Source organism: Erythranthe guttata, chromosome 10 (genome assembly GCF_056151865.1).
Source record: "Erythranthe guttata isolate IM_541 chromosome 10, IM_541, whole genome shotgun sequence".
Taxonomy (NCBI): domain Eukaryota; kingdom Viridiplantae; phylum Streptophyta; class Magnoliopsida; order Lamiales; family Phrymaceae; genus Erythranthe; species Erythranthe guttata.
Window position 1 is genome coordinate 18,408,287 of NC_142542.1, and position 12,368 is coordinate 18,420,654.

General features: G+C 35.0%; 1 protein-coding gene across 2 annotated transcripts; it reads right to left on the bottom strand.

The window, feature by feature from the left end:
* Positions 1 to 6,774: 6,774 nt before the first annotated feature.
* On the bottom strand, positions 6,775 to 10,102 carry LOC105959949 (ubiquitin-conjugating enzyme E2 22). Of its 2 annotated transcripts, none has more exons than XM_088824197.1 (7): positions 9,835 to 10,102; positions 8,499 to 8,586; positions 8,165 to 8,309; positions 7,995 to 8,072; positions 7,603 to 7,715; positions 7,414 to 7,517; positions 6,775 to 7,281 (listed from the first exon to the last, which is right to left on the bottom strand). In XM_088824197.1, exons 2-7 carry the CDS (start codon positions 8,499 to 8,501, stop codon positions 6,921 to 6,923), a joined length of 804 nt encoding a protein of 267 aa, XP_088680323.1. In that variant the 5' UTR covers positions 8,502 to 8,586; positions 9,835 to 10,102; the 3' UTR covers positions 6,775 to 6,920. The 2 variants fall into 2 exon arrangements, with proteins under 2 accessions (XP_088680323.1, XP_088680324.1); XM_088824198.1 differs by having other exon boundaries at positions 8,801 to 9,835.
* Between the last annotated feature and the right edge of the window lie 2,266 nt (positions 10,103 to 12,368).

The window sequence follows — 12,368 nt, forward strand, 5'->3', positions numbered from 1 at the left end:
ATATGTGTGATTGGTAAATCATCAAAGTGATGAACAACCAAGATACAACAAGATGACAAAGAAAATCAATATGTTTGATTTTGATTTGATTTTATAATTTATGAGTTATAAAATGAACAAAGGACAATTATTGAAATATTGTCTACATTGGAAGAATGTACGTGGAAGTTAGTTTGTCTTCTTCCAATTAGTAAACCATTAAGGTTTCGATGGACTATTCAAAGGAATGATTAAGGGTGGTCCAATAAAGCTAAATTATATAGCTATGGAAAAATCTTGATTATTTATAACATTGTAATATCAAGCTAAATTAAATAGCTATGGAAATATTCTAAAGTAATATTTGATAAAATTGTGTTAGTAATAACGAGTGTGGCCAGTGTGTTTATATTAAAAGCACATGGAAGTATATGTCTATAGACGACATTATAATCATGAGATAGTGATCATGATACTATTTTGAACGTTGAGAAAATATTGGAAAAGTAAAAATAAAATTTTGATGTCAAAAGACGAGGGTCTAGACGATGTAATCTTACAGATTAAAATCACTAAGACAAAGATAGTCTTATTGAAAGTCTCATGTTGAGACACTACTAGAAAATTGATCTACTTATCTAAAGACCAAGGGTTTACCTTGCCAAAAATAATGATGAACAATGGTTCAATTACAAGTATTTTTGGATAGTTTGGCAGCATAATGAATTGCAAACTAGTAAATATGTAATTCCAAAAATAATAATCATTCAATGATATTATAAGGGTTCTTAGGTAATCTAAGTATAGCCTTTAAATGGATTACATTAAAGAAAATATCTTATTGTATTAGGAAAGTACATTGGATATATGAGTCCACTAAGATTATGTATCTTGGAAATCCTCAAACAAAATTGAATAGCTCGATTCATGGTCGAATTCGAATGTATAACTTGAGATAAGGTTATAAAAGAAGTTGAATAAACTTCATAAAATTATTGGAGGATGTTCCGTGTTGGACTAAGTCGGTGTCTACAATTATGAATAAATTGTGATAACCAATCGGTTACGTTAAGGGCACAAACGACATGTATAATGGCAAGTATCGATACACTCGTACACATAAGACCATTAGGCAATTGATCTCAAAAGAAATAATATAACATTGATTATGAAAATCAATGGTTAATAGCGGATCCGCGACTAAAAGTCAACTAAAGAGATCAAACATATTGCCTGTCTAGGGGAGTGAGATTAAAACCCATAAATTAAGGACAATCTTGGTGGTAACCCAACCATGCTGACTGGAGATCCCAAGAACTGGTTCAAAAGGGACAACTAAGCTAAGAAAGTTCAGTGATGCACTAAGGAGTATATATTCCTATGGAATAATATATTTCCAACTCATTCCCGTGATAGACATTAGTGCTGCCTGCAGAGAGGGTAAAGGATAAGCGAAAGCTTTTAATGATTCCAAAACCTTATAACAAAAGGTGAGGTATTGGCAGGATACCTTTAATAGGAAATCACCTATGTAAGTGTATGAAGTGAGGGCCGCTTCAAAAACTTGACAAACACTTATGAATCCAAGATGTGTGTCCATGGCCAAAACGGACACAATCATGAGAACTAAGGAAATGTGAGAATAGTATTGTGTGGGTTGCATTGTCTTGGTTTACACGAACGGCTGACAGTTCAAGACATCGCGTTCACTACTCAGCCTAGTAAATCCGATGTAACTCCACTACGGAAGGTTCAAAGCTATATGCTACCTATCCCGATGCAATACTATTCGCGGGAACTCTAGAGAGAATCGACGCCCTTGTTTTCATTCATGTGGGGGATTGTTGGGAAAATTGGTTAAAAATTGAGTCATGAACAATTTTTTATCAATGTTATTGTACGGTCTAATTGAGTATATAAATGAATTTTGGATTATAACCAATTTTGTGGTGAATGAAAAAAATACTAGTCCAAAATATAAGGAAAGTGGGATTTGAGTTATCCCACATTGGAAAAGTAGAGAAGTACTGAGCTGTATAGATATCAAAATATTGGGACGGGCCAAAAACATTAGGTCATGGGTTTTTAACCCATTGGGCCCTTATTACTCGAAGCCCATCTCGATTGGTCTGATTGGTCTGAATTGGTGCGGCCGAACCAATGTAAACCATTCGGCTCAACTCGAAATGGTGCAACCACTCCCAATTGGCTCAACTCGAAATGGTGCAACCATTCAAAACAAAAGGTACCTTTTTGCTCCAAAGGACACTACTTTTCGAACCTTATAAATAGACCATAACTTTCCCAAAATTCCTCACTTCAATCCAAAACAAGCCTACTACATATTAAGCCTACCCTTCACAAATTCTCTCGAAAAGTTCTACACAAAGTACAGTTCGTCGTACTTGGGATTTGGAGTGCTCCTATTCCAAGTTTTGTCGTTGTATCTTGGGAGACGATTTCCATTTAATCCGTTAGCACCGTTGCGGGGAAATTTCGTCTTAAGGACAGAGACAACTCGCCTCGGCAAAATTCTCGTTCATAGCAGATTTCCAACAATTAATTAATTTGTTCAACCAATTTACTAAATTCACTACCCCTTTTATGTATCGGGAGCAACAGTATGTGCATCAATCAACAATCACCAAATCATGCTTATTCATATACTACACTACACACATATATATATATATATATATATATATATATATATATATATATATATATATATATATATATATATATATATATATAACCAGCAGCAGCAGAGATTTGAGGTGGAGGAGAACGAAGAGTTCATATATATATTATTAAATCCTAATTAGATTTGATAAATCCGATTAACCCAGCATTCTGAACCAGCGATGTGGCATTAACCACCGTGCCGACAGGAATAAGAGCCGAAGTAAGAACTCCGGTGGCGGTGCTGAGCACCGGGCACACCAGAGTGCTCAGTGGAAGCTGCACGGTGGCAACACATGGAATAATAGGCAAGCCAAGTGTGAGACCTCCCATTGCCCGAACGTATATGTTAAAGATTCCGTTCACATCAGTGATTCCTCGGCCAAGCACGGTGGCACCGACACCAAGAACGGTGCAGTCCAGGCTTACGGTTACTCCGGAAACACCTCGGCCGGGGCAGTTTCCGGTGGGGGTGCAGCAGAGTGAGCCGCTGACACTGAGGCCGAGCGCCAAATGGCCGTGGGCCAGCGGGTTGGTGGCGGCAAAGAGGAGGGCGATGAGGAAAAGCGCGGTGGCACCATTGCTATAAGTATTATAAGCTGCCATATTCGAGGGGGTTTGGTGTTTTTTTATTTAATTTGTTGTGTCGAAAAAAGTTGATAAGGAGCTCTATTTATACAACAAAGTGCATGGGTGAAACTTTTGCAAAGTTTACTTTCAAGTACGGGGTTTTAGGGTTTGGTTGCTCTATAAAACTAACGTACGTACTTTTCTGCATGCATTTTCATCATCAACTTAATTGTATTCATTAATTCCAAATTAAATATTTTCTTGAAAAAAAAAATTATCTAATATTAATTAGGGATTGTGTCACTCACAAACATGGTTTGCCGGAAAATCGCAATCGATCGTCGCAGACACCGCCGTTCCAGTTCCATTGCAACGTCGCAGCCGGAGCGGACAAATTCTATTAGAATGCGAAAAACTAGAATTATTGTCAAATAAGTTTTTAATCTTAATATTAGAGTAGAATAATATACAAACTATCAGTAAAACTCTAATTATAATTTTAGAACAATTTTTAAAACCTTGAGAAGTAGAATTAAGGGTGAAAAATGTAAGTTATGAAATTATCTCTTTACTTTAAGAGAAATAAAAAGCAGTTAGGACTAAATTGTAAATTTTGAAAACATAAAAAACCTACTCATAATCATGACACGTCATTCCCTAGACCCAAATCAAACTATATGTAAAGTGTTGGAGCTAATTGTAATTTTTCAAAACTTTTAATTAAAAGTGAAAATTCTAGTTTGAGATCCTTAAATCGTCGTTGAATACCTGAAGAAGTAAATTATGATGATTCATGTCGTTCCAATCCCGTTCCGGCTGTTCCAGTACGCATGACAGCCGCGACCATGCGATTTATTGTCATGTCCCGTGTTCCGGCCATTTTTTGCCCGTCTGGCAACGTTTCTCGTTGTGGAACGGTTTGGTTATGGTTTCCGGAATAGAGGGCACCGTTCCCATTCCGTTCCGACCGTTCCGGCGCCATACCGGCGAACCATGCTCGCAAACATATATATAAGAATTTGGGGTTCAATATATTTGAAAATTACATAATTTTGAAATTTATGGTATTAATATACATAGTAAATACGTAATTGAAGGGTGCAAAATACTATTTTTTTTTTTTTATTTAAGGGTGCAAATTGCCAATAATATCTAATACAAGGGTCCAAAATGCCAATTACCTTTTAATTTGAGATGTGAAACTGGGAATACACAAAGTTTATCAAGTGGCCCAACTTGAAATTCAAACTCCGTATTCGATTTTTATTACAGTAATAATTAGACATTGAGAATACTTAGGACTGCGGCCACAGATGTATTTTGCACATTTTTATTTACACATAATTACGAAAATATACATGGGGATGTATGTAAAATATGTGTAAATTATATACGTGTACGGTAGAATATACCAGATGAAGTTCACCGACCTTCCCCTAATATTTAAAGGGCGAAATCCGTACAATTATCATTGGAGTAGCCAAATTAAATTCAATTGTGTCATTCATATAATGCCTGGTTTAACTCGAACTAGAAAACTGGTAATTATCGACTCGATTTCAGTGTATCTATATATTAATGATTGATAAACGAATAGAATTTATGGGGAAAAATAAGTCGATTGTGGTAAAACCAATTTCCTCCGATTCAAGCGCATGTAGTATGCACACTGGCGGAGCCAGTATTTCAAGTAAGCGAGTGTTGAATGTATTAAAAAATTTAAAAATTATACACGATTTTTTTAATATATTTGTATATAAATAACAAGATCTAAAAAACGAATATAATTTTATTTTTGCTCCCGCCAGCTGAGTATGTTTGTGTTTCCACTTGAAAAATCTTACAGAAACTCAGAGAAATGTTAGAAGATTCAAACATAAATAAATAGATATGAATAAAGAAGAAAGACTAAAAAGTAATATTGAATAAATCACTGCTCAGTCTTTCAAACCGATACACATCATAGATCCACAGAGGTCTCAAATCTTACACACACAGACTAAGATTGCACCAACAGAGAACATATTTCTCTCTCACAAACCCTAACCCACCCAGATCAAAGGTAAGACCAAGGAAACGAAGCACTCAACAACTCACCCACTCACCATAGACCCAACTCACAGAAGAGAGGGGCAAGGCATTTGAAACTAGGGTTTTTCTCTAGGTCTTATCCTCTGCCACTCCACTCCCCGCATTAAATAGGAGCTCCAGTCAAAGGTAAACGTTGAAGGGACCACCACTGGGACAAGCACGGCCAAGGATGGCGGCGGCGTTTGGCCCATGGTTGTTGGAGCAAAAGGAGTAAAGAGAATAAGAGGACAAAGACGGAGAACAGAGAATGTCTAAGGCACAAAACGAGAAAGGGGAGTACAAGGGGAGAGAGAGAGTCAGAAAGAATCAATGGCCAGGATTAAATGGCTTAGTCCAAGGGCAGATTTTAAACCTTCCAGCAAATTATATTCCCACAAATGGACTTATTCACTGTTGGACCATTTATTTAGTAAGTGTGTCCGTATTTAAGTGAGAAATTGGACTACAGGCCCAAACACATTGGGCCACCCTCAAAAGTATGCATGCATGCAACAAGCTCTAGTATATATACCACAACCACGTACGTACGCATTCAAGTTATTTATAATTGAATCGCCTGCATGGGTGTAGTTCAACTGGTTCAGGAGGTGATAAGTTGGTACAAAGTCCTAGGATCAAATCCTGACAGCCGCAGTGTAGGAATTTCAACTCCAATGAGGATTGGTTCCTTGTGGACACCAGGTCCGAGTCCGCTACCTTATGCAGTGGTATATAATTCACAAATAGATCGTACATTTGTTGCAAAAAAAAATGTGCTCTCCAAAATGGAAGGAGAAAATACATTTTGCATGCATGTTCATTTAATACATTTTGCATGCATGTTCATTTAATTTTAATGTATTTGTTCCTAACTTCTCATTTAGTTTGAATTATTTTTAAGGAGAATATAATATATATATAGGGGTACTTTCAGGGTTTGGTTGCTCTATAAACACATAATAACTAGTAAAACTAATCTAATTTGGCTGTAAGAAATGGTCTAGTTGGTGGAGTTCAAAAGAGTATTGTATCGTTCGATCTGATTTCGAATTCTTTTGCACCAACATTTTTAAATCAAAATTGTCACACATGGTTAATCTTATGTGATTTATCTCTCTCGTATTTTACGAGCTATTGTACTAGGAAGGAGTCTACATTAAATGCACTTCAAGTAGTTGCATATATTCGCATATCAATTTCCTCAACTTGATTAACAGTTTGTATAAGGGATTGCACGCGTGAGAAGCACGTGCATTGGCAAATATAAGTTAGCACGAACCATTTCTCAAGGCCACACTCCCTACCAGGTCCGGGTCCGCTACCTTAACGGGCCGTTGAGTTACCATGATTTACATTCCTCCATCAATCCTTGTCGGGCCAAGGGATGAGGACCCTGAGGGCGAGGGATTTCGCCTTTTGGTGCAAGCAAACCACACGTGGGAATTTCGTCTTTTGGTACAAGCAAGCCACCAATTAAAAAAAAAAAAAAAAAAGGTATTTATATAATCTGAATCCAATTTAGTATCTCAAAGGAATAATAATACAAATTCATCCATGCATTGATTCTTGAGAAATTAAGAAAGTAAAAAAAACATTGATCAAACACAAGAGGATAAAATTCATAATCTCTTCAAGCTTTTCTTTCTAGCATCTATCTTCTTTTTGTCCACCGCCGGAACTTTATTCAGGCCACCTTCCTTCTTCAGTGCCGCCGCTGTTGCCGCCGTCGATCCGCCAACTCCGGCCGAAGCCATAGCGGAGGGGTAGCATTGTCCGTTTTCGGGCTTTGGCGCTAACGGAGAAGGTAATATCTGTGGTGCAGCATTATTATTATTTTTCTGGTCGACGCATTTTGCAGATGAATTTGTGGGGTCCACATTTAGGGTTGCTGTTGTTGTAGCGGTGGTGGTGGTCGGCTCGGAAATCGATGCAGTTTTGAGCTTCGGCTTTGGCCTTAGTGCATGTATTCCAGTGTAAAGCCTGATCGATAATTTCATAAAACATAATATTATTGATTACCAATTCTTGAATATAATATCAAGAAGCGTGTTGAGCAACTAAATTAAAAGAAAAATGAACGAAAAAAACCGAAGCGATATTATAACGACTGACCTTGCATGTCTGGCGTACTCGTCGTAATTTTCGAGCAGCATTTTGCCAGCCTGTTCATTTAGAGCAGATTCTGGAAATGGTTCGATCAATAAACATCTGATGACCTGTCGATTAATCGGAGTATGAGAATGTAATAAAAAAAGCAGTTAATATTTAACATTGATCGAAAATGAAAATTGTAGAACTCACAATTAAAACGTGACGTAAGCCGAGACTTGGGCTCCAATCTTTCTTCAACGCATTAACACAAATCTCGCCATTGCTTGCAATATTCGGATGGAATATCTTAGTCAGAAAATAGCCTGAGAGTAAATATAAAACCGATCACTTAGAAATGGAATATATGCATTTTCTACAGATAATATAATTCACATTTATCGACCCATAACTAAATCAACGAGAAATACAAAAATCTATAGAAATGGAATATGTATTTTCTAAAGATATAATTCACATCTGTCGACCCATAACTAAATCAACGAGAAATACAAAAATCTCCACTAAAGATTTGCAGCAATTGGTCCTTGAAATACGATTCTGACAAAATATTTATATTACCAAGTCGTATGTATATTACAGACCTTTTGGAGGGGAATGTGGGAAATCGTGAGACAAAATCAACTTCATGCGAAAAGTGCCGTTTTCGTATGGTGTTCCAGCTGTAAAATCAACAGATTAAAAATCGTAAAAAATAGGAAACGATTTCTGATTATAAAAAAAAAAAAAAGGTAAATCGTAGAAGTAGAAGTACCTGGGCCTTCAATGTCAGCAAATATAATCGAGAAATTATCATCGTTGACACCAACTTTGATGCCTTCTGGTGGGGTTTCATCGAGATTCTTTAGCTCCTTTGCCAGCTGTTTTATTACGTTTGGCGGTAGATTCTCGTTTGTTGCCTATAACCAATATGTACAAAACGACGAGTTAGTAATTGTAAAACCTCGCTTTGAAAATGCAAAACGGAACACCCCATGACAAGCAATCAGCCTAACGAGTTTTTATGAACTTCAAAAGTTTGATCTTTATCCAGATTAGTGTTTCTCGTAAATCAAAAGATGTAATATTTGGATGAAATTTGACATTACCATAGCAGATTGTTCACCGAAGGTTAACTCTTGATAAAAACGGGCTTTCTTAGCAGCTGCTTAAGTACAAGTTTGGGCCCAGAGAATCCTGCAGTGACGACGGGATAATCATTAACATAATATATATGTTTTATAACAGGGGAGACGTAAATTCGGAAAGAAAATATGTAATCAGAAAAAATGGAACCCGAGATTCGTTGAAAAATGCTTGACCAATAGCAATAATTACTGCCAATCAATAAGAAAAAAATAACAACAAAAAGCGCAGCAAAACTAGATTCAACGACCAATAGTATGCTTACAAGTACTGACTACCCTCCCCAGAAAACGTAAAGAGACAATTGCAAGCAATTTTGTCGCAATCCGAATCGTCAAATTAGCATGTTCCCATTTAAGCTAGAAACAACAACACGAACTATTTGTTTAAGATCAGTAAAACAAATCTATCAGCCACTTAGCAGAAACTCGTAATTGATTTTCTTGAACGGAAATTTCGACAAACAAGTAATCGTTTCAGCTACTAGATTTCCGGATAGTTTGTCCTTTCTAATTTTCTCAATCGAAATCATTTCCGACTTCTTGCTCCTAAACTTTCCACCTCCATTATCTAAAACAGGGCAGGGCAGAAATTCCACTAAACCCATTAAACCAGAAAAATGGGTCCACTAATTTGTAATCGAAACGAGTCAAATAGTACCACAGATATATACAGCAAAACAAAAGCCCCAATTCACAAACCTAAAAGAATACGAGAGAGAGAGAGAGAGAGAGAGAGAGAGAACTGAAAAGGGATAATGGCAATGTCAAACTCTTGAACCAAAGCTGTATCGATTCCCATTCTACATAGATTGTGCCCTAGGTCCCCAAATTTTTGAAATTACACACAAGGTTCAATTTTTTTGAATTATTTAACTTTTTAAAAAGATTATATAATAAAATAAAATAAACCCAGAGATTCTAGTATTGGCATAACGAAAAATCTCATCTTTCAAGTAAAGTTCATACCATATAAAATTCATTGACATTAACCTTGGCAGAAAGAAAAGAATTTCACATATTAAAAGCAAAAAATAAAAACTGAAAAGGCTAAATTTTTTTATCCGAATCAGAGTAAGCAAAGCATAAGACCTAAATTCATCAAAAAAAAATCATAAGACCTAAAATAGAACCACTCAAGAAGAAGCCACCTCAATTAACAGTCAAAATTAAAATAAAACACTTCAAGAAAAGCAATTACAGAAACAAAATCGGAAAAATTAAAGAATCAAGAATTCAAGAATTTCAAATACAGTGGTTGAAATGAGAAAATTAAAAGAACCCAGATGAAAATTAGTACCTTCGAGCAGAGAGAGAGAGATGGGAATAGAAATCTTAGAGAGAGAGAGAGAGTTTTTCTTGGCTTTCGCTTTCTTGGGTATATAATCAAGACTTTGCGAATGTCATAAATGGAATTGGGATAGCGATCTCTCCCTTGTTAAAATGATTGATGAATTGATTTTGGGCATGCACCAGAAGAGAGAGATAGAGATTAGAGAGAGAGAGAGAGAGAGTGTGTGTGTGTGTATAAATAAATAAATTAATTAATATAAATAATATATATACACGCAGATAAACAGCGTAGGTATGGAAATTTAATATCGACACACCAAATTGTGCTATGGCCACTCTTTGTATTGTACCGTTACGAGACAGCCGCCATACAGCTGCAACCATTTTCAAATTTTGTATTTTTCAACTTTTTTTTTCTTCCTTAAATAAATATAATATTTATTCATTTTTTTAGTCAAAACTACTAATTAATCAATGATTGTATTATTTGTTATTTAGTTTTGGGTAAATTACGGTCACCCCTCTGAGTTACGATTAAATTACAAAAGTACTCCTCGTGTTGTGGTAATTACTAATTACAAAAACTCCATCAATTATGAATCATCTTTTCATTCATGCAGTGTCAAATTTAGTGGAATCTTCTAGATTGTGTAATATATTTTTTAATTTGTACCCGTTTTACCGCATTCGAGCTCTACATTTTGAAACAAGATGATCATAAGTTGTGTCTATTGGCATGTATATATTAAATTGTGGTACATCATAAACTATTTTTTTGCGCCGAGTACAAACTACAGAATATTTCACGGGATCTAGAAGATTCTATTGAATTTGATATCGTAAGGGTGGACGTGTGAAAAAATTCATATTTGAGAGGTGGTTGTAATTTATCCAAACATAAGAGGGTTTTTCGTAATTTGACATTATCTCAGAGGATCACCGTCTTTAGTTTTCAACTCTCACTTATTAAGTTAAATCTTAATTGTATACTAAATAAGTGAACCCCAAATGGTTATTTAATTCAATAAATAGGATTAAATATAAAAATATAATACATATAAGTTAGAGAATAAAAAGTGGTAGAAGTATAATTTGGTGTGCAAGTTGCACCACAATTATTTTTAGTGGGCCCATCAATTATTTTCTTTTATTATCTTTTTTTTCCTAAATGAATTAAAAATATAGATGCAGATTTATAATGTGGGGGACGACGTGTTGGCGGATGAGATAGATACTGATATAATGTTGGATTGCATCACTCACGCGCCATCATGGATGTGAGACACACTCTCACTCTCTCCCATGATAAATTTATCAAAATAATTCATAGCAAATAAAAAATGAACTATCATAAATAAATAAATAAAAGGTTGACAGTAATATCACATTTATGACGATCATTAGAAATTAGAAATGTATAGCTGTATATGGTCGGAGAATTCGTCACAATTACATTTGTAATGTATTGGTTTAAATAATTAAATGACAATATTAATTTAGTATTTCTATGAAATAATAATACACAAATAGGCTCTATGAAAGAATAATGAACAAATAAAATTAATTATGATATTTTTAAAAATATTCTAACATGGTATTAGAGGCATATTGCTTGTTTTTTGGTGTTTCTTCATTTGTGGATCGGTTCTATCGAGATGGAAAACGCTGTAAACAAACACTTCTTTCCGTTTTGTTATTGTAATTTTGTATGTGGTGCTTCTTCTTATACCTCGCGCTTCTGTCGTAGAGGAAAACATCATAAATTATTTTTATTTGCAGTTTTATTTTTAGTAATTCACATCTTTCGCTAGGTTTTACCGAGACTGAAAACACCATAAATCATTGTTTTTTTACGCAGTCTTTTTCTTTTTTTTATGTTTCTTCTTCTTTATTGCGCTTAGATCGTTAAGAGAAAAAAAAAACACCGTAAATCGTTGTTGTCCTACATTCATTGTCGTGCACAACGTTCCAATTAACATTTTGATTGAGGTATCACCAAGATCGTTGTTAGCCGATCTATTCAATCGATAGAAACCAGACGATCATTGGATCCATCAGAAATTTTGCACACCTTCAAGCGCCGCGACTCTCTAACGCTACGCGGCTCATCTGAAAAGACAGTCATTATGATTTAGTTAACAACTTCATGTTGGTATATCAACCACCCTGAGTTTGAGGAGGATGTTATTATAATTATGATTATTATTATAGATTTATATTTAAATTGTGAGTTATTTATAAATAGGGTACATATATTAAAGAAAAATGCTCAAATCAAATTAATCACGATATTTTTTCAAATATTCTAACATTTGTGTTTTTTTTTTTATTTAATAAATATATAATCAAGATATTGATTCAAAATCGATCATTAAAATTTTATTTAATGAAGTCTTTAATATAACAAGTAATTATTTTATTTATTTAAGTTTATTTTTGTCTTCATATGTTTCTTCTTTAATAATTAATTAGTTGGGCTTAAGGCCCGAAAGTTGTCGAGAAGTGGGCCCACGTGCTACTAAAATTCAAACTTGCCGACGC

Bases quoted from the DNA above. Each gene is read 5' to 3' on its own strand.
- LOC105959949 (XM_088824197.1), bottom strand. The intron at 7,716-7,994 runs GTCTGTAATATA...ATTTACTCTCAG, and splicing joins CCCACATTCCCCTCCAAAAG to GCTATTTTCTGACTAAGATA. The intron at 7,518-7,602 runs GTGAGTTCTACA...ATTAATCGACAG, and splicing joins GCTTACGTCACGTTTTAATT to GTCATCAGATGTTTATTGAT.